We start from the raw sequence: 19,004 nt of genomic DNA, 5'->3' as shown, positions 1-19,004 counted from the left end.
GCCATTAACTTTGACTCTTCTGCCCTCTCCACCCACCTCCATGCCAGCACCAAATCCTGTCCATCCCCCCTTGGGCTCTCCCTGGCATCCACACTTCCTTCCCTTTCCCATCTCCATTCACCTAAACCTAGCTCTCAGCTCTGATGGTTGTAGTAGCTTCCTGGCTAGTTTTTCTACCCATAGTCTCTCTGTTCTTTAAAACAGGTTAACTTGGGAGTCAAGACCCATCTCCGTTATAGCTTTCTCAACCATCTGAACTGCTTTAGCTCATCTTGCCTGTTCTAGTCACTTTAGCCAGTATATCTTATCTTGTCAGGTAATATCTATCCTATTGTTATTTAGTGTTTCACATTTTTTACCTAAATGGGAAGACCCTAGAGCTCTTTCTTAGCCCCTGACCTGAGTTTGCCCAGGACCAGCCAGGACCCCTGGTGTTGCACCCTGGCATTCAATATAAGTGCTTCTGATTCCTCATTGTCTCACCTATTTGGTCTGGCTCACTTCAGACCTCTTCTTTATTAAACAAGGAAGGCCCTTCACCATAAAGCAGAGAACCCAAATTCCAATGCCTAGAGGGGCCAGCAGGTCATGAAATGGGTGAGGTAGGCCAAGTATACAATGATACGGTGATGGGAGATGGCATCTAGATCCCATGTCCCCAGTTAGAGGGGTTGCTGCTACTCGGTCCTCCTTCACTGCCACTGGGCCAGGTATAACTAGATTTTCCAGCTTTTCAAAAGAAACAAATTTGGATTTTTACGGGAAATTTCCCAACTTTTAAAACACTGTGTAAGCCAAACAAAACATGACTGTAGGCTAAATTCAGCCTGTAGGTAACCCTGGACATAAAGGTTTCCTGCTTTGTAATTATTCTTGACATGGCAGCAACACTTTGGACTGGAGGTTTCTAGTTACAGTTGTGTCAGTAACAAGCTGTGTAACCTTGGGCCTCAGTTTCCTCATCTGTACACGAAGGATCCTATTAAATGATCCCCAAAACCTTTTCAACTTGGTAATTCTGTGGCTCCTCAGCTTATCCTAAAGGGTGGGGGAAATGCTGTTTAACTGAATCGTCTGGTTAATGAGATTTACTATAAAAACACACTGAACATAGATTACCACATTTCAAAGAACTAGAATACAATAAGGCATTGGTTAACTGAAATTCTCCAGGGTTAACTGGAAAAATCCCCTTTTCATCAAGCTTATTGTTGAAAGACTTTCTGAAGTACCGGAGTTCAGTTTCCTGCCTTTCTAAGCACAGGAGATGCGGCAGTGCTGGGCGAGGGGAACTGATGAGTCAATGTCTGGGGATGGCTCTGCCAACTGGGCTAACAGGGGTGGCCGCAGGGCAGGCCAGGAGCTACTCATGGTCTGGGACCCCTGGCTGAGGCCAGAAGATAACTACACTGGGGCCTCACCAGCTTCTTTGCAAGACTTGGACCCTTGGGTTTAACATCCACATTGGGAGCCTAACCTCACCCATAAGCTGGGAATTAGTTGAAAACCCACCCTGTCCAGAATGAGTGTTGAGGCTGAATGCCATGACACCATCCAGAGCTCCTTCCCACCAAAAAGAGTGAGCTTTGCAGCCCAACACATCTTAGTTGGAATCTAGACTCTTCCACTTTTTAGCTGTGTGACTTTAGGCCAATACCCTAACCTTTCTGAGCCTTAGTTTCCTCATCCATAAATTGGAGGTAACAATGCTCTCTCTCATAAACTTGTTACAAGGACTGGTAAAACAGTGTCTGCTAAGTGGCTCGCATGGTGTTTGGAGTTTAGTAAGTGCTACATAAATGGAAATCATTATTCTACTAGGAAGTAACATCTTTTATCATTTAAAATCCAGTCTGATTCTTTAGTTTTTTTCCTAGGAGTGTTAGAAAGTAAATACCAGTCATCTTCTACTTTCCACAATAGACACTTGAGAAACCAAATGTTTACAAAATTAGATGTTGTCTCCAGCTCCCCTGTCCCTTCCATCCTACACTATCATCTTGAAATAGAGACACCAGCCTTACAATCAGAACCAACATCTCCATTTTGCAACTGTCATACTAATCGACTTAGTCAAGAATCATCAATGGATGGAAAAGTTTGGTGAGGGCAGAGTACTCACAGGCTTAAAATATCTCCCCTTAAATTACTTATTAATTATAAAGGGAGATTCAAAGAGCTGGGACAAATAATCCTAAAATTTGTATGGAACCAGAAAAGACCCCAAATAGCCAAAGGAATGTTGAAAAAAGAAAACCAAAGCTGGAAGGATTACAATTCTGGACTTCAAACTCTATTACAAAGCTATCATCATCAAGACAGTATGGTACTGGCACAAAAACAGACACACAGATCAATGGAACAGAATAGAGAACCCAGAAATGGACCTTCAACTCTATGGTCAACTAATCTTCGACAAAGCAGGAAAGAATGTCCAATGGAAAAAAGACAGTCTCTTCAACAAATGGGGTGGGAAAATTGGACAGCCACATGCAGAAGAATGAAACTGGACCATTTCCTTACACCACACACAAAAACAGACTCAAAATGGTTGAAAGCCCTAAATGTGAGACAGGAGTCCATCAAAATCCTAGAGGAGAACACCAGGCAGCAACCTCTTCCACCTCAGCCGCAGCAACTTCTTCCTAGAAACATCGCCAAAGGCAAGGGAAGCAAGGGCAAAAATGAACTATTGGGATTTCATCAAGATAAAAAGCTTTTGCAAAGCAAAGGAAACAGTCAACAAAACCAAAAGACAACCGACAGAATGGGAGAAGATATTTGGAAATGACATATCAGATAATGGGCTAGTATCCAAAATCTATAAAGAACTTATCAAACTCAACACCCAAAGAACAAATAATCCAATCAAGAAATGGGCAGAAGACATGAACAGACATTTCTGCAAAGAAGACACCCAAATGGCCAACAGACACATGAAAAAGTGCTCAACATCACTCGGCATCAGGGAAATCCAAATCAAAACCTCAATGAGATACCACCTCACACCAGTCAGAATGGCCAAAATAACAAGTCAGGAAATGCCAGATGTTGGCGAGGATGCAGAGAAAGGGGAACCCTCTTACTCTGTTGGTGGGAATGCAAGCTGGTGCAGCCACTCTGGAAAACAGTGTGGAAGTTCCTCAAAAAGTTAAAAAATAGAGCTACCCTTCGACCTGGCAATTGCACTACTAGAGATTTGCCCCAAAGATACAAATGTAGTGATCCAAAGGGGCACCTGCACCCCAATGTTTATAGCAGCAATGTCCACAATAGCCAAACTATGGAAAGTGCCCAGATGGCAACCAGATGTCCACTGGCAGATGAGTGGATAAAGATGTGGTACGATGGAATATTACTCAGCCATCAAAAAAGTGAAATCTTGCCATTTGCAACTACATGGATGGAACTGGAGGGTATTGTGCTAAGTGAAATAAGTCAATCAGAGAACAACAATTATCATTGTCTCACTCATATGTGGAATTTAAGAAACAAGGCAGAGGATCATAGGGGAAGAGAGGGAAAAATAAAGCAAGATGAAATCAGAGAGGGAGACAAATGATAAGAGACTCCTAATCATAGGAAACAGAGTTGCTGGAGGGGAGAAGGTGGGGGGATAGGGTGACTCGGTGATGGACATTAAGGAGGGCATGTGATGTAATGAGCACTGGGTGCTATATAAGACTGATGCATCACCGAACTCTACCTCTGAAACTAACAATACTCTATATTTTAATTAATTGAATTTAAATTAAAAAATAGAAAAAAATTATTAGGGGAGAAAAATAGTAACTTTACAGTGGAGAAACCTGGCAGACATTTCCTTAGCCAAGTGTTTGAAGTTAATGTCACCAATCCTGGAACAAGCAGACATCATGTGATTCCTGACAGGATGCACTAAGAAGGACACAGCATCACTTCTGTGAGACTCCTATCCACAAATGCCTAACCTGAATCTAATCATGAGCAGACATCAGACTAGACCAAGCTGAGAGATATTCTACAAAATGACTGGCTTATACTCTGGAAAAATATCAATGTCATGAAAGAGAAAGAAAGGCTGAAGAACTGTTCTGAATTAAAAACAAAAGGGATATGATAGTTAAAAGGAATGTGTGATCCTGGGTTGGATCCTGGACTAAAAAAGTATCATTATAAAGAACATTATTGGAACAACTGGATAAATTTAATATGGATTATGTTAAATATGTTAAATATGGATTTAATATGGATTATATTAATATGGTAGTGGTATCATACTGATGTAAATTCCCTGATTTTGATTTTGTATAAAACAATATCCTTGTTTTTGAGAAATTCACACATAACTACTTAAGGGTAAAGATGTATATATAATGTCTCCAACTCACTCTAAAATCATTCAAAAAAAGAAAATCAGCATAAACATGGAAAAATTCAAGCCAGGAGAAAGAGAGAATATTAAAACAAATATAGCAAAATGCTTACATCTGGTGAACTTGAGTAAAGAGTACACAGGAGTTCTTTGTACTAGTCTTGTAGCTTTTTGGTCAGTTGAAATTATTTCAAAATAAAAAGTAAAAAAGAAAAAGAAGTCAGAGTCGGGGTGCCAGGCAGAGAGCCTCGTGTGGTGAAGCAGAAAGAGCCCTGAACTGGAGACAGTCCTGTGAACTGCAAGATACTTAACATCCCTAGACTCTGTCCCTTCACTCCAAAATGTACATAATACCACCTTTCTCTTAGGGTTGTCAAGAGGACTAAATGAGGTAATTTATGAAAAAAATCTGGCACATGCCAACATAGTATTCTCATATTCTACAAGTATATGCTGCTAAGGGTCCAGAAGTGATCAGTACAAACAGAATTCTTGCCCTCACGCAGCTTATACTGTAGTCAAAAAGGTGGTAAATAAATAACTAAATGAACAGGCAGATGTAGAACTACAAACTACCGTAAATTCTGAGAGTAATGGAGTGTGGCAGGAGAGCTGGGGAACCCTACCACATATACAGTGGTCAGGGAAAGCCTTATTGAGGAAATGACATTTAAGCCAAGACTGAAGAACAAAGAGGGAGGGGCTGGCAGTCTAGGTGGTGGGAGCGTCAGGAGAAAAGGCCCTAAGGTGGGCAAGAACTCAGTGCATGCAAGGAACTGTGACATTCTCGCCTCTGCTAGAGCATTTAGAACTCCTTGAATGCTCCTTGAGGGAAAGGGCAGCAGAGCACCTAGCAAAGACTGGACACTCTGTGTTTGCTGAGTGAACAAGGGAACAGGTATCCCTTGGTTTCAGTATCTGCCATGGGGAGATCTCCCCCTCCCAGCCCTTAGCTGTACCACGTAGCAGAAAGGAAGCTTTCTTTTGAACTTGCAGCTCAGACATTTACCCCTCTGTGGGCAATCTGCTTAGATCACAGAGCTGGAAGGGACCCCCAAAATCTCATGCTCCCACCTCTCATGTTGGAAGGAGGAAGCAGAGGCCCAGGCTCAGGACAGACTTACCAGAACTCATGGACCCGGTTAGGGACCCATGTCTGGTGCCTTCCCCTGCCTTGCAGCCTGCCTTGTTTATTTGTTCAGCAAGTTTGTTTCAGCCATGGCACAGCCTGTTCTGATTCTGGAACATTTATGAGATGAGCCAAAAAATCACAGAAAAAATGGTCTGCTATTGGAGCTAAGGGGCGGGGCAGCCAGGGTGGGAGACAGGTTTCAGGCCAGCTCTGGGGCAGAGTTTTGGCTTGTCCTTTGTTGTCTTTTTCCCTTCTGCCCTTGGGAACCAAAGGGACTCTAGTGGGATTTCCTGCCTCAGTTTCTCCAGGACCATGACGTGGACAGACTAGAACATTCGACCATAAAATTTCCAATTCTCATCTCCACCCTCATTAGCTCCATTCCAAAATTCAGCTTCCACCCACTAAGTTCATGCCACAGCCTGATCCATTCGATCAGCCCAAGGGTGGAGGAGGGACAGCAGTAGTGTGGGACTGTCCTGCCCCCTCTGCCTGCTGCAGCACCCTCTTTCTCGCCGCTCAGGAACTCTTGCTTATCCTTCAAAACCCAGCGGTTATGGTCACCATCTCTAAAACGGACTCCCCAGGTAGTCGGCCAGCCACTCTCCAAATTTTAAAAAGCTCAACCAGGATAAACAGGATAGCTAAAATGCTGATTACTTTGCTTTTGTCTGACTGGGTATTTACTCAGTGTGTAGTAATGTTAGTTATTATCTTGTGTTGATCAAAAACATTTACTTATTTGCAGTTACATAAATCATTAGTTATGAAGAACTTAGAAGTAAATAATTAATAAATGCAGTTTTTTGGGTGACAACATAATTTATTTAAACTTTAATTAAGTCTAGGGTGGGAGAAGGGATGGGGTAAGGATGACAAAAGGATTTCTGTGGTAAAAATGTGACTCTAAGGTCCTATGCAGCCCTTTGACTCACATGGCTGCCTCATGTCCCCAAAAGGCTTGGTACATAGTAGGTACTCAGAAAGTATTCACTGAAGGTATGAGTGTGTGAGGATAATGATCCTCCCTGGCCCCTGGGGTCATTCCTCTTCTGCCCTTTTACTCTAGGCAGCTCCCCAAGAAGCAGAGTCTGGCCAGCTGTGGGAGGTGCTGTTCTCCTTCACTTCCAAGATTAGCTCAGACCTTAAACATCACAGCCCCGCGCCTGCTCCTCTCATGCCAAGGAAAACAGTGGATGTCAGAAGCCTCCTTAGGTATCTGGAAGAGAACAGCTCCTTTGGCTCCCTCCCTTCCTTGCATGAGGTCATTGAATCAGGATGACAAAGCAAACAGTGACATGTGTTGGGACTTGTTTTACCCTGATTCCAAGCTTCTCCAGCCCCGCCCTCCTCCCAATCTTCAGAATGGCAGACCTAGGTGTGGACAACTAACTGAACTGAACCCAGTCCTTGGGATGCTAGGAAATGCATGCTAATTAGGAGACATCCTCTGCAGCAGTAAAGAGAAAGTCCTGGGGGCGCCTGGGTGGCTCAGTCAGTTAAGCGTCAGACTCTTGATTTCGGCTCTGGTCATGATCTAGGGGTCATAGGATTGAGCCTGAGTGGTTGGGCTCTGTGCTCAGCAGGGAGTCTGCTTGAGATTCTTTCCTTCTGCTCCTCCCCCCCACTCACGCACTCAGGCTCTCTCTCTCAAATAAATAAGTAAATATTAAAGAAAGAGACAGAGACAGAAGGTCCTACATAAACCTCAGTAAGACAGAGAATTAGGATATTAGCACCACTGGACATTTGCACAGGAGTTTCCCAGGCTTCCATGTGCTCCCATTTGTTCTCATTTGAGTTAAGGAGGGCAAGAATTCTTTTCCAACTTTGCAGAAAGAATGAGAAAACTGAAGCTCACTTAAGGTGAGCAACTTAATCAGGGTTACATGGCTTGAGGGTCACAGAGCCAGACTTGAAATGAATTTTGTGACTCTAGTTACATCTTCCCACCTCACAACAATTCCTTGAACTTGAGTCATTGGTACACCTGCTTCATGCTTTTTGGCTATTGCATACATACCACCATACTATTAATTACTTACCACTTTTCTTTAAATAAACTCACTTAAAAAATTGACTTCATTCTAAGCAACAATATATATGCATCTGTATATATGTATAAGTAATATATGTGTATATTTATATGTGTAACTGCTAAAATTAAACATTTTCATCCTCATCCTTTAAAGTCAACTCTCATAACACCAGGGATGCCAGTGCACTCTTTGAGAAACTGTCCAACTGTCCTACATCAAGTCTGCATTACTAAAGATGGGTCTTCACAGACTGGCAGCCAAGTGGCTGCCCCTGTTGAAATGCACAGCCAGTGGGATTGCTCAGGGATATCAACAAATCAAAAGTTACTGAATCATGGAGGATAAGGGAGAGATCATGGAAGCCAACTCCCACGGGGCAGGGCCTTATACAACACACCCAGTCACAGTCCTAAAAATTAAAAGGGACACTATTTAGAGACATAAAGATGAATCAGATTTAGTCCTTGCTCTTAAAAGCTCAGAACTGACAAACATAAGCAACTGAAAACTACAAAGAATAAGCAAAGGATCTGGAATCAGAGAAACTCTAGATTTGGTTCCACCATGAACCTGGCATGATAGCATCTCTTCTTGTTACTTTTTAAGACTAACAGGAGATTCAGATTTTTAAAATGGGCATAATATATCGAAACATCAAGTTGTATATCTTAATTATATACAATTTTTATCGAACTGTACTTCAATAAAGATGGGGGAAACGGGTGTGAAAAATTCTCTGTAAAAAACCATAAAGCTCTACAAATCAAAACCTCAGTGAGATACCACCTCACACCAGTCAGAATGGCTAAAATTAACAAGTCAGGAAACGAGAAATGTTGGCGAGGATGCGGAGAAAGGGGAACCCTCCTACATTGTTGGTGGGAATGCAAGCTGGTGCAGCCACTCTGGAAAACAGTGTGGAGGTTCCTCAAAAAGTTGAAAATAGAGCTACCCTATGACCCAGCAATTGCACTACTGGGTATTTACCCCGAAGATACAAATGTAGTGATCCGAAGGGGCACCTGCACCCCAATGTTTATAGCAGCAATGTCCACAATAGCCAAACTATGGAAAAAGCCTAGATGTCCATCAACAGATGAATGGATAAAGAAGATATGGTGTATATATACAATGGAATACTATGCAGCCATCAAAAAAATGAAATCTTGCCATTTGCAATGACGTGGATGGAACTAGAGGGTATTACGGTAAATGAAATAAGTCAATCAGAGAAAAACAAGTATCATATGATCTCACTGATACGAGGAATTTGAGAAACAAGGCAGAGGACAATAGGGGAAGGGAGGGGAAAAACGAAACAAGACAAAACCAGAGAGGGAGACAAACCATAAGAGACTCTTAATCTTGAGAAACAAACTGAGGGTTGTTGGAGTGGAGGGGGGTGGGGGGGATGGGGTGGCTAGGTAATGGAAATTGGGGAGGGTAAGTACTATGGTGAGCGCTGTGAATTGTGAAAGACTGATGAATCACAGACCTGTACCCCTGAAACAAATAATACATTATATGTTAATAAAAAAAAATTTTTTTTAAACCATAAAGCTGGGGCGCCTGGGTGGCCCAGTCGTTAAGCATCTGCCTTCGGCTCAGGTCATGATTCCAGGGTCCTGGGATCAAGCCCCGCATCAGCCTCCCTGCTCCGCAGGAAGCCTGTTTCTCCCTCTCCCATTCCCCCTGTTTGTGTTCCCTCTCTCGCTGTGTCTCTGTCAAATAAATAAAATCTTAAAAAAAAACAAACAAACCATAAAGCTGTAATATAGCGTGTAAGTACTAAATAGGCAATGCCCAAACTCCTCCATTGAGTATTTGCATTACTACTAGAGAATTACTTTCTCAAGGTGAAATGAAGCACCAGCAACAACAGGTTGGGAAGAGATTTAAAGGAGCACCATTTGGGTCTTACCAGCATCCCTGACTAACTTGCTGCTCTCGGGTCTTGGGCCCAGGAAGACACTGGTGAACCGAACCAGCTTGCTACCTATAACTCTTTCAGAATCTTGAGTTTCTTTTCTGATTTGTACTCTTTCTTCTGCTTTGAAACATTTTCTTCTTGCTCTCAGCCCAGCGTGCAAGTTGACTGCATAGTAATGGATCTCTACTGCCCTCTTGTGGCCATTCTCTGACACTGCAGCATTGACTTTTGAAGGGGTGTGCGTGACAGCCTGCTTTGGAAACCAGAGCCAACCCTCAAGATCAAGATTTTCCAGGGCCAGCAGAGGACTTAAAGCCCAAATTAAAGCCAGCTGCTGGAATCCAGAGCTCTTTGACGGGAAGGGGTAGTTCTGCCTGGTTTTGCCCCAAGTAGGACAGGAATCCAGGCCCTCTGCATTAACCCTAATCAAATGGTCAGTTCCTGGATTGTCCAGTTTGTCTGGAGCAAGATCTTGGAAATGAAGGCAGCTCTGAGGTATCCCTTCTCTGCCCAGAAGACCCAAGAGTAGAAAGGGCCAGGACCAGAACCTCCAACCCCCCCTCATTTAAAGCAACAATAAACTGAGTCCTCATTTTGTGAACTGTTTGGTGCCATGGGCTAAGGGTGGGGTACAAAGTAAGATATATAATTCCTATCCTCAAAAACTCATAAAGCTTACAAATGTAAATAACCCAAGCATACATATAATTAACGGACATCAGGCCATAGGAGTAAGGGACATCATAGAAGTAAAACACAAAATGCTACAAGACTGGTGGGGAAGGAGAGATTCATGACAACCATGCGGATCAGGGGTTTCTGAAGGTAGTGAGATTCAAGCTGGACTTAAAAAAATGACAGGCATGAACAGACATGAACAAGGAAGACCACAATGATACTAATAATAGCTACATTTAGGGGTGCCTGGGTGGCTCAGTTGTTAGGCGTCTGCCTTCGGCTCAGGTCATGATCCCAGGGTCCTGGGATCGAGCCCCACATCGGGCTCCCTGCTCCGCGGGAAGCCTGCTTCTCCCTCTCCCACTCCCCCTGCTTGTGTTCCCTCTCTTGCTGTGTCTCTCTCTGTCAAATAAATAAATAAAATCTTTTTAAAAATAATAATAGCAGCTACATTTGGGGTGAGCTGATTATACATCAAGCACAGCTAAGGGTTTTGTAGTTATCTATTATTTAATCTCCATAATACTATAAGGCATTATTTTCTCTATTTGATAGACCAGGAAACCAAGGCTTAAGGCCATGTACAGCAAGGCTTGATAGAAAATATAGGAAGAAGTAAAAGCAAAAAGTGTGTTTGGGGAAATAATCTATTATTACTAGAGTATCAGGTACACCTGGTGAGGTGGCAGAAAGGAAGGGACAAGGGCATATGGGATGTATGATGATCAGAAAGTACAAGAACCCTATAATCAAGGATTTTGAAGCCTCAAATGAATTTGGACCTCACCCTTTGGATACTGAAGAACCTCTGAGATTTCAGAGCACAGGACCCTGCTCAGGGATAACTCAGATGTGTGGAGGAGAGCATGATGAGGCAGGGACAAGAGGAAGGGAGCTCTGTGAAGAATCATGGGGTGAGGGGAGCTTGGGTCAGGGCAGTGGGCAAGCTAAGAGATCAATCTTAAAACCTTTACATGCAGAAATTGTTAAGTCTGACTTGGGGGATGAAGAGAATGGAGCTACCTTTGGTGGGAACCACTGTCCCCTCCCATGCTGAACCCTCCAACCCACCTCATCTTACTGGGGGAAGGGAAACTTCTGGTCTCCCACAGAATGGAAGCCTCAGTCCCACCCTGGATTATGGTTGTGCCAAACCTCTAAGACCAAACAAAGCAGGGCGAAGTCTGCTCTGAGACCAGAGAAGAATCTTGAAAATTGTTCTCAATGCCCACATCAAGTGAGGAATCTCAGGATCAAAGAACAGCCTGTCACAGAAGAGACCATGCCAGTTTAATGCTGTGACCCACTTCCCAAAGGTCAGGGAGAGTTTTATGTCATTTCCCAGCAGTCTGTCAAACCTGGATGGGTCCAAACAGGGTTGGATCAAACCCTGTATGGGAACACAGCTCCCCTGCCAGGGGCCTGGATGCCTGCTTTTGACTACCTCGGGGCTGGGCTGGCGGGCTTCCCTCTGGTTCCCACTTTCAGGAAGCCGGCCACAGCTGCTGGCTACTTGTCACACCCTATCCGGAAGGTGGCAGCATTTCAATGGTAAAGCAACAGATGCCCAGGCGGTGGCTAACAGCCTCAACGTTTGTTGGGAATTATGTCATATTTCCCAAAAGAGCTAACTCCATCCAGTTCCAGTGAAGTGGTAACTGGTAAAGGCTTGGGCTACAAGGAGACAGCGAGGCTTCATAATTCCTATCCTAGACTGGGGCCATTCCAGGGAAAATATTTAAGGCAGGCACTCAACAAACATTTAAATGTACCAGGCACTGTGCAAACTCCTTAGAAATTTCCTAAAGCAGACAAAGAGACTTGTTTTAATGTTAAATATATATCCTTGACTTTTTTTTCTCCAGAATGCTGCTCACAGTGACACTTACTTTACCTTTTTCCTCCAATAAATGAGTCCCCATACCAAGAAAAAGTGCTCCCAATACCAAAGAAAGGGCAATCAGCTGTCCAAGCCTACAGTCGGCCTGCAAACTTCCTGCCTGCCTCCCAGTCTTTAACCCCCAACCGCTGGTGCCCCCTGACTCCTAAGCTCACCAGATGGAAGACAGGACTGTTCGCCAGCCCTCTCTCCTGAGATCCAGTCTGCTGTCTCCAGCTGCTTTCGTGACATCTTTACTTAGATGTCTCAATGGAACATCAAGCTCAACTTGTCCAAAACTAAACTTTTATTCTCCTCTGACTCCACCCCCTCCTCCCACCAATCCATCACTCAGTCTCAGCCACTCCACTTTTCAAGATATTGCTCGGACCCTATGTACCTCTTTGCATTTCGATCTCTACTTAGTGCAAGCTGCCACAATCTCTCACCTGGACTTCTATAGTAGACTTCCAACCTGTCTTCCTGCATCCTCTTGTCCTCTTCCCTCCTTCCTCCACACTGTACCTTTGAGTGTCCTTTTAAAAACCCAAATCTGATCATTCACCATCACTAACACCCAAATGGCTTCCCACTGCTCTTTAAATAGAAAGGCAGAAGTGATACAGAACTCCTGGGGAGACCAGGACAGCTGACCAGGGACACCTTGCTTTTAGTTAACTGATAGTGTTCTTGCTGTAACATATTTTTTGTAATGACTAAACCTTACTTTTCTTTCTTTGAAAAGGAGACTGGATTACCTTGATTTCTGGTGACCATAAAACTGCAACCTCCCAGTTTAGGAGGGTATAATTAGCCTTTTGAATAGAAACTTATCAAATATCCATGAACTGGGGCACACATTACTTCTTAAAGTTCTTGTAAACACCTTGAGCCAGATGGGACCTTGAAGATGAATTAGCCTAGAGCAGCGGTTGGCCAATGATACCCTGTAGGCCAAATCAAGTCTGCCACCTGTTTTTATAAATATTTACTGGAACACAGCCACACTCATCCATTTGTGTACTGCCTATGCCATTTGCCCTCCAACGGCAGGGTCGGGTGGCTGTGACAGGGACTGCACGGCTTGCAAAGCCTGAAGTACCCGGCCATTAACCAAAAAGGCTTGCTAACCATGCTGTAGAGGTTGGGCTGCACATTAAAATCACCTGGAGTGCTTTTTATTTTTTATTTTTTTAAAAGATTTTATTTATTTATTTGACAGAGAGAGACACAGAGAGAGAGGGAACACAAGCAGGGGGAGTGGGAGAGGGAGAAGCAGGCTTCCCGCCGAGCAGGGAGCCCGATGCGGGGCTCGATCCCAGGACCCTGGGATCATGACCTGAGCCGAAGGCAGACGCTTAACGACTGAGCCACCCAGGCGCCCCCATGTGTGTCTGTTTCTTTCTTTTTTTTTTTTTTAAAGATTTTATTTATTTATTTGACAGAGAGAGACAGTGAGAGAGGGAACACAAGCAGGGGGAGTGGGAGAGGGAGAAGCAGGCTTCCTGCCGAGCAGCGAGCCCGATGCGGGGCTTGATCCCAGGACCCTGGGATCATGACCTGAGCCGAAGGCAGACACCTAATGACTGAGCCACCCAGGTGCCCCTGGTGTGCTTTTTAAAAGGGATCACATCAGAGATTCTGATTAAACTCATTTAAGGGGGGACCCAAGCATCAAAATGAAAAACTTAACAAATTTCCAGAGGTGATTCTAATATGCAGCCACAGTTGAGAGTCATTGATTTCATCCAGTCTCCTGTCTCACAGATGAGGAGCAGGCCCACAGGTCAGGATTTGTCTCCTGTTTGTAATGAGTGACAACTACTAATGCCTACAAAGCCCTATATAGCACATCCCTCTACATTATCTCATTTGATCCTTAGAACAAATCTGAGGTTCAAAGAGCAGGAAGCATTACTGTCCCTGCTTCACACATGACAGAACTGAGCCTCAGGGGATTTAAGTCATGTCCCCAAAGTCTCCTATTTGGTAAAGGGAGCTAAGACTCCTGCACACATCTTTTCAACCAAGTCCACCAACCACTGATGTTCATTGTACAAGTGACATATTTATGTTTTATTTTGGCATATGGAGTCCTATTTGCTTTCGGGGTCTCCAGAACACTTAGAAATCTGCCTTCCTAAATAGACTCTGCTCTGTGAGCCCCTAGGATTCCTTAGGAACACCATGAGGGAAGATGGAGAGGATGCATGCGGGAATGTATCTATCGATCCCATTTCCGTGCCCACACTTAACCAGAGTAGATATATTTTTACCTGTTCAAACCTATGGATCCCACATATGATTTTGCCTGAATAAAGAGTTCCACCTTTGAGGACCACTGACATGGCTTGGACCTTTGCTTACTGTTTCAATCCAAGATGGTCACTCTGCCCCTGAATTCCAGTCACTTCTTACATCAAGTTCTTCCCTGTTGGTCTAAATGAAGTCCTAAATAGTAGTTTCTCATAATACCAATATTGGTATTGTTTTTTGAGAAATGAAAGGCATCACTTTCAGAAGACCAGACTTCCCACATCTGTCAGGGAGTTCTGAAGTTTCTCATTACTACTCCTTGCTTACTTCACGTATACCATATAATGAAGAAAATATATATATACACACACACCATATAAAAAAAAAAAAAAGAAAACATCACCCTCATCCACTCTCTTGCTGGGCCACAGAGTTTATCCTGCCTGCTCACTGGGTCTGCCTCCTGCCTAATCCACAAACTCTCCACCTTGCTTCCACTCTTAGGCTTTCATTCCCTGTGGAAGTGGGGCGTTCACTAATGTTGGGGTGGGGAGAGGGTACACTGGGGGAGATAAGACATCTTCTCACATTTCTTTGTGTTTCCAGAGAGAAAGAACTTTTATTCTCCTCTCCACAGAAGTGAGAAGCCCCACAATGGACAGAACACATCCAGCTTTTCATTCTATGACCCTATTTGCACCTTTCCACAGGAGAAGGAGTGACTAATCTGACTGGTCAGAGTCCAGGACATTCAAAGGACTGAGTTTTTATCAGGACTGGTGCCTGAGTGCACGAGGTGTACTATGGTCCTGAACTGCGTCCTGATAAATCAGGGTCTGTTCTCAAACCTGGCAGAAGGATTACAGTGGGAGGGAGGAGGAAGCCCCCACTCTGTATCTACTTTTTTTTTTTTTTTTAAAGATTTTATTTATTTATTTGAGAGAGAGAATGAGATAGAGAGAGCATGAGAGGGGGGAGGGTCAGAGGGAGAGGCAGACTCCCTGCCGAGCAGGGAGCCCGATGTGGGACTCGATCCCAGGACTCCAGGATCATGACCTGAGCCGAAGGCAGTCGCTTAACCAACTGAGCCACCCAGGCGCCCTGTATCTACTTTTAGTTCCAGGAATGACAGGGACACCCAGGGTCACACTATGGCATGACCTCATATTTGAACACTTATTTGAGGAGGCCCTATGAGTGAAGCCTAAAGTCTAGCTGCCAGAAGCACCCTATTCCTCAGGAGAAGCATAGTCCCTAAAACTTAATGAAAGACATTGTGGCCTTAAGCAAACATGAGACATCTTCACCTTCTCTTTTAATAGAGTCATATCTCACTTTACCAATTCTCAAAATATATGGTTTCTTTTTACATACATACACAAACACTTTTAAACGAGAATCAGATGAGTAGATAAATTTAGGGAGCCATGAGAATGGAAGAAAAGGCCAGTCACCAGATTTTACAAAAGATCACCTGAACTCCTTCTCTGGACATTCAACTTGATATAGGACCCTACATATCCCATGTCACATGGTCCACAAGGTCTTCCTTTAGGATTCTGAAGCAGTCAATAGCCATACTTGTCATTCAGATGGGTCCTGCCATCTCCACTTTGGCCTAGATCAGAGTATAAAGAAAGAAACACATTCACTTTTCCAAAGTCAGGAGGGAAAAGATACCCAGACATTAGTGGGCTAAAAAGTAAAACAGACAAAAGAGGTTTCTTCTATTCTAGAACTCTGCCTTTTTGCATACAATTTCAAAATTTGGTTCTCTTTCCATTTCTACCTTTATATTTATTAGCCAATAAAAAGCAAACATTTCTAGTAACAAAATTTCTATTAACTACTAGTATACTAGAAACCTGATCCATAGAAAAAGCAATCTGTGATGAGCATATGGGGAACAAGCATCTCATATATTGCCTTAAGAGTGTATGTATGAACATAAGCTGTACCCCCTCTACAGAATGCAATTTATAATGTCTTAAAAATGTTTATAGCCTCTGATCCAGCATGTTAACTTTTATGATTTTTTCTACATATGCATCTCTATACTTGCAAAAGTATTATGTTTGAGGTTACTTATTGCAGAGTTGTTTTTTTAATTAATTAACATATAATGTATTATTAGTTTCAGAGGCAGAGGTCAGTGATTCATGAGTCTTATGTAACACCCAATGCTCATTACATCACATGCCCTCCTTAATGTCTATCACCCAGTTACCCCAGCCCCCAACCCCTTCCCCTACATGCAGAGTTGTTTGTAATGGCAAAATTGGAAACACAGCATATATTCATTGAGGGAATGGAATAAAAAGTAAAGGTGAAGGAAGGAGGGAAGGGAGGGAGGGAGGGAAGAAGGAATCTATAGCTATAGAAAGATCTCCATAGTGTTAAGTGCAAAACAGCAAGTTATAGAATATGCTTCTATTTGTGTAAAAACAACAGTGAAATATTATGTATTTAATTGCTCACACAAGCATTTTATGTGACATATATAAGAAGTCACAAGAAAGTGATATTTGGCACCAAGTAGCTGAGGCAGAGCCAGTAGTTGTTGTTTTTATAACTTTTTTTTTTAAGATTTTATTTATTTATCTGTCAGAGAGAGAGAGAGCACAAGCAGAGAGAGAAGCAGGCAGAGAGAGAAGCAGGCTCCCCGCTGAGCAGGGAGCCCGATGCAAGACTCGATCCCAGGACCCGGGGATCATGATCTGAGCTAAAAGCAGACGCTTAACCGACTGAACCACCCAGGCATCCCTGTTTTTATAACTTTAAAGAAAATTTAAAAGACATGCAGAAGTAAAGAAAAAAATATAATGAATCTCCATGTACTCATCACCCAGCTAAAACAACTATCAATATGTGACACGTCCTGCTTTATCTATTACCCCCTCCACGCTCCCTCATCCTCTACTTCTTTTTTTTTTCAAAGATTTTATTTATTTATTTGAGAGAGAGAGAATGAGAGACAGAGAGCACGAGAGGGAAGAGGGTCAGAGGGAGAAGCAGACCCCCTGCTGAGCAGGGAGCCCAATGCGGGACTCGATCCCGGGACTCCAGGATCATGACCTGAGCCGAAGGCAGTCGCTTAACCAACTGAGCCACCCAGGCGCCCCTCATCCTCTACTTCTATAGGATTATGTTAAGGCATATCCCATATATTCCATCTGTGAACACTTCTGTACACAGTCCTAGAAGATAAGGACTTTTTCTAAAAAACATAACATCATTCCACACTTTAAAATAATTAATAATTTCCTAGTATCATCACATATCTGGCTAGTGTTCAAAATTATCTGACTGGTATATAATTTTTTTTTTTTTTAAGATTTTATTTATTTGCGAGAGAGAGAATGAGAGACAGAGAGCATGAGAGGGAGGAGGGTCAGAGGGAGAAGCAGACTCCCTGCTGAGCAGGGAGCCCGATGTGGAACTCAATCCCGGGACTCCAGGATCATGACCTGAGCCGAAAGCAGTCGCTTAACCAACTGAGCCACCCAGGCGCCCTGGTATATAATTTTTTAATAGTTGTTTATTCAAATAAGGATTCAAGTAGAATCCACAAATTATATTTGGTCGATATGTCTCTTCAGATCTTTTACTCTACCTGTTCCCCTAGAAGGGAGAACTTTCCCACTACATACTTTTTTTTTAAGATTAAAAAAAAAAAGACTTTTTTTTTAAGATTGAAAAAAAAAAGACTTTTTTTAAGATTAAAAAAATGACTTTTTTTTTTTTAAAGATTATTTATTTGAGAGAGAGAGAGAAAAAGAGCACAAGCAGGGGAAGTGGTAGAGGGAGAGGGAGAAGCAGACTCCCTGCTGAGCAGGGAGCCAAATGTGGGGCTCGATCCCAGGACCCTGAGATCATGACCTGAGCCAAAGTTAGACGCTTAGCCAACTGAGCCACCCAGGCACCCCTATTTATTTTAGAGAGAGAAAGAGAGAGCACGAGTGAATGGGAGGGAAGGGCAGAGGGAGAGAGAATCCCAAACAGACTCTGCACTGAGCGAGGAGCCCAACATGGGACTCAATTTCACAACCCTGAGATCACAACCTGAGCTAAAATCAAGAGTTGGACACTTAACCAACTGCACTACCCAGGTGCCCCATCCCACTATATACTCATAAAAACTTTCTTATTTTGAACCTTAAATATACATTACCTATTCAGAAATATAAATAATTAAGTCTTAGAAGAGAAGAAAAGTAATAAAAACAATCTACCTTCAGGTGGGACCCACACACAGTAGTCTGGGTCATCTTCTGGATATTTGGAGGAAAGTGTTGCTGGAAGCTGCAAAGAAAAGAATTTTACTCTAAAGAATTTTAACCCTAAGAATCATTGTCCCTATGCCTGTCAGCAAATAAAAACTAAGAGAAAAGCTTCCATTAATTACCTTAACATAAGTAACCAAAAAATGGGGGAACACTCTCTTTCTGAACCTTGACTTTTTGCCGTAAAGCCACAACAAGCTGATTTTCAGCCAGTGAGAGTGAGGTGATGTTTTCTAAAAGGGGCTGTTAACAGAGGTATGAGTTCTAATGGTATAACCCCCACAGAGGGAAATTTGGAATCTGTCTTTTGATCTAGGTGCAGAAAAGAGTTAACAGGGCAAGTCTGACTGCTATCCTTTGAAAGGCCTGTTTACAAGGTTGGCCCTCGCCTGGTATCTGGGGACTTGGATTTCTGGAGGGTTCCTACTACCCTGATAAAAGTGGCTTACTATG

The 19,004-nt window shown here is 43.1% G+C and overlaps 1 protein-coding gene across 6 annotated transcripts in view; it reads right to left on the bottom strand.

Moving 5' to 3' along the window:
- The window catches only part of SLC4A1AP (solute carrier family 4 member 1 adaptor protein), a 119,725-nt gene that overhangs the window by 69,512 nt on the left and 31,209 nt on the right, over nt 1-19,004 (bottom strand). For 3 of the 6 annotated variants that reach the window (XM_064572009.1, XM_064572007.1, XM_064572006.1), the window contains exons 13-14: nt 18,501-18,570; nt 15,743-15,886 (exon numbers count right to left, since the gene is read on the bottom strand). In XM_064572009.1, coding sequence (XP_064428079.1) covers nt 15,837-15,886; nt 18,501-18,570 — 120 coding nt within the window. In that variant the 3' untranslated portion in view covers nt 15,743-15,836. Of the gene's footprint in view, nt 6,706-15,742; nt 15,887-18,500; nt 18,571-19,004 lie in introns of all 6 variants that reach the window. The other 3 variants (XM_064572008.1, XM_064572011.1, XM_064572012.1) reach the window with 3 other exon arrangements.

Source organism: Mirounga angustirostris, unplaced genomic scaffold, assembly GCF_029215605.1.
Source record: "Mirounga angustirostris isolate CCGP_5_RB_7025 unplaced genomic scaffold, mMirAng1.0.hap1 SCAF_10, whole genome shotgun sequence".
Lineage (NCBI taxonomy): Eukaryota > Metazoa > Chordata > Mammalia > Carnivora > Phocidae > Mirounga > Mirounga angustirostris.
This window is presented reverse-complemented; position numbering and strand designations above follow the sequence as displayed.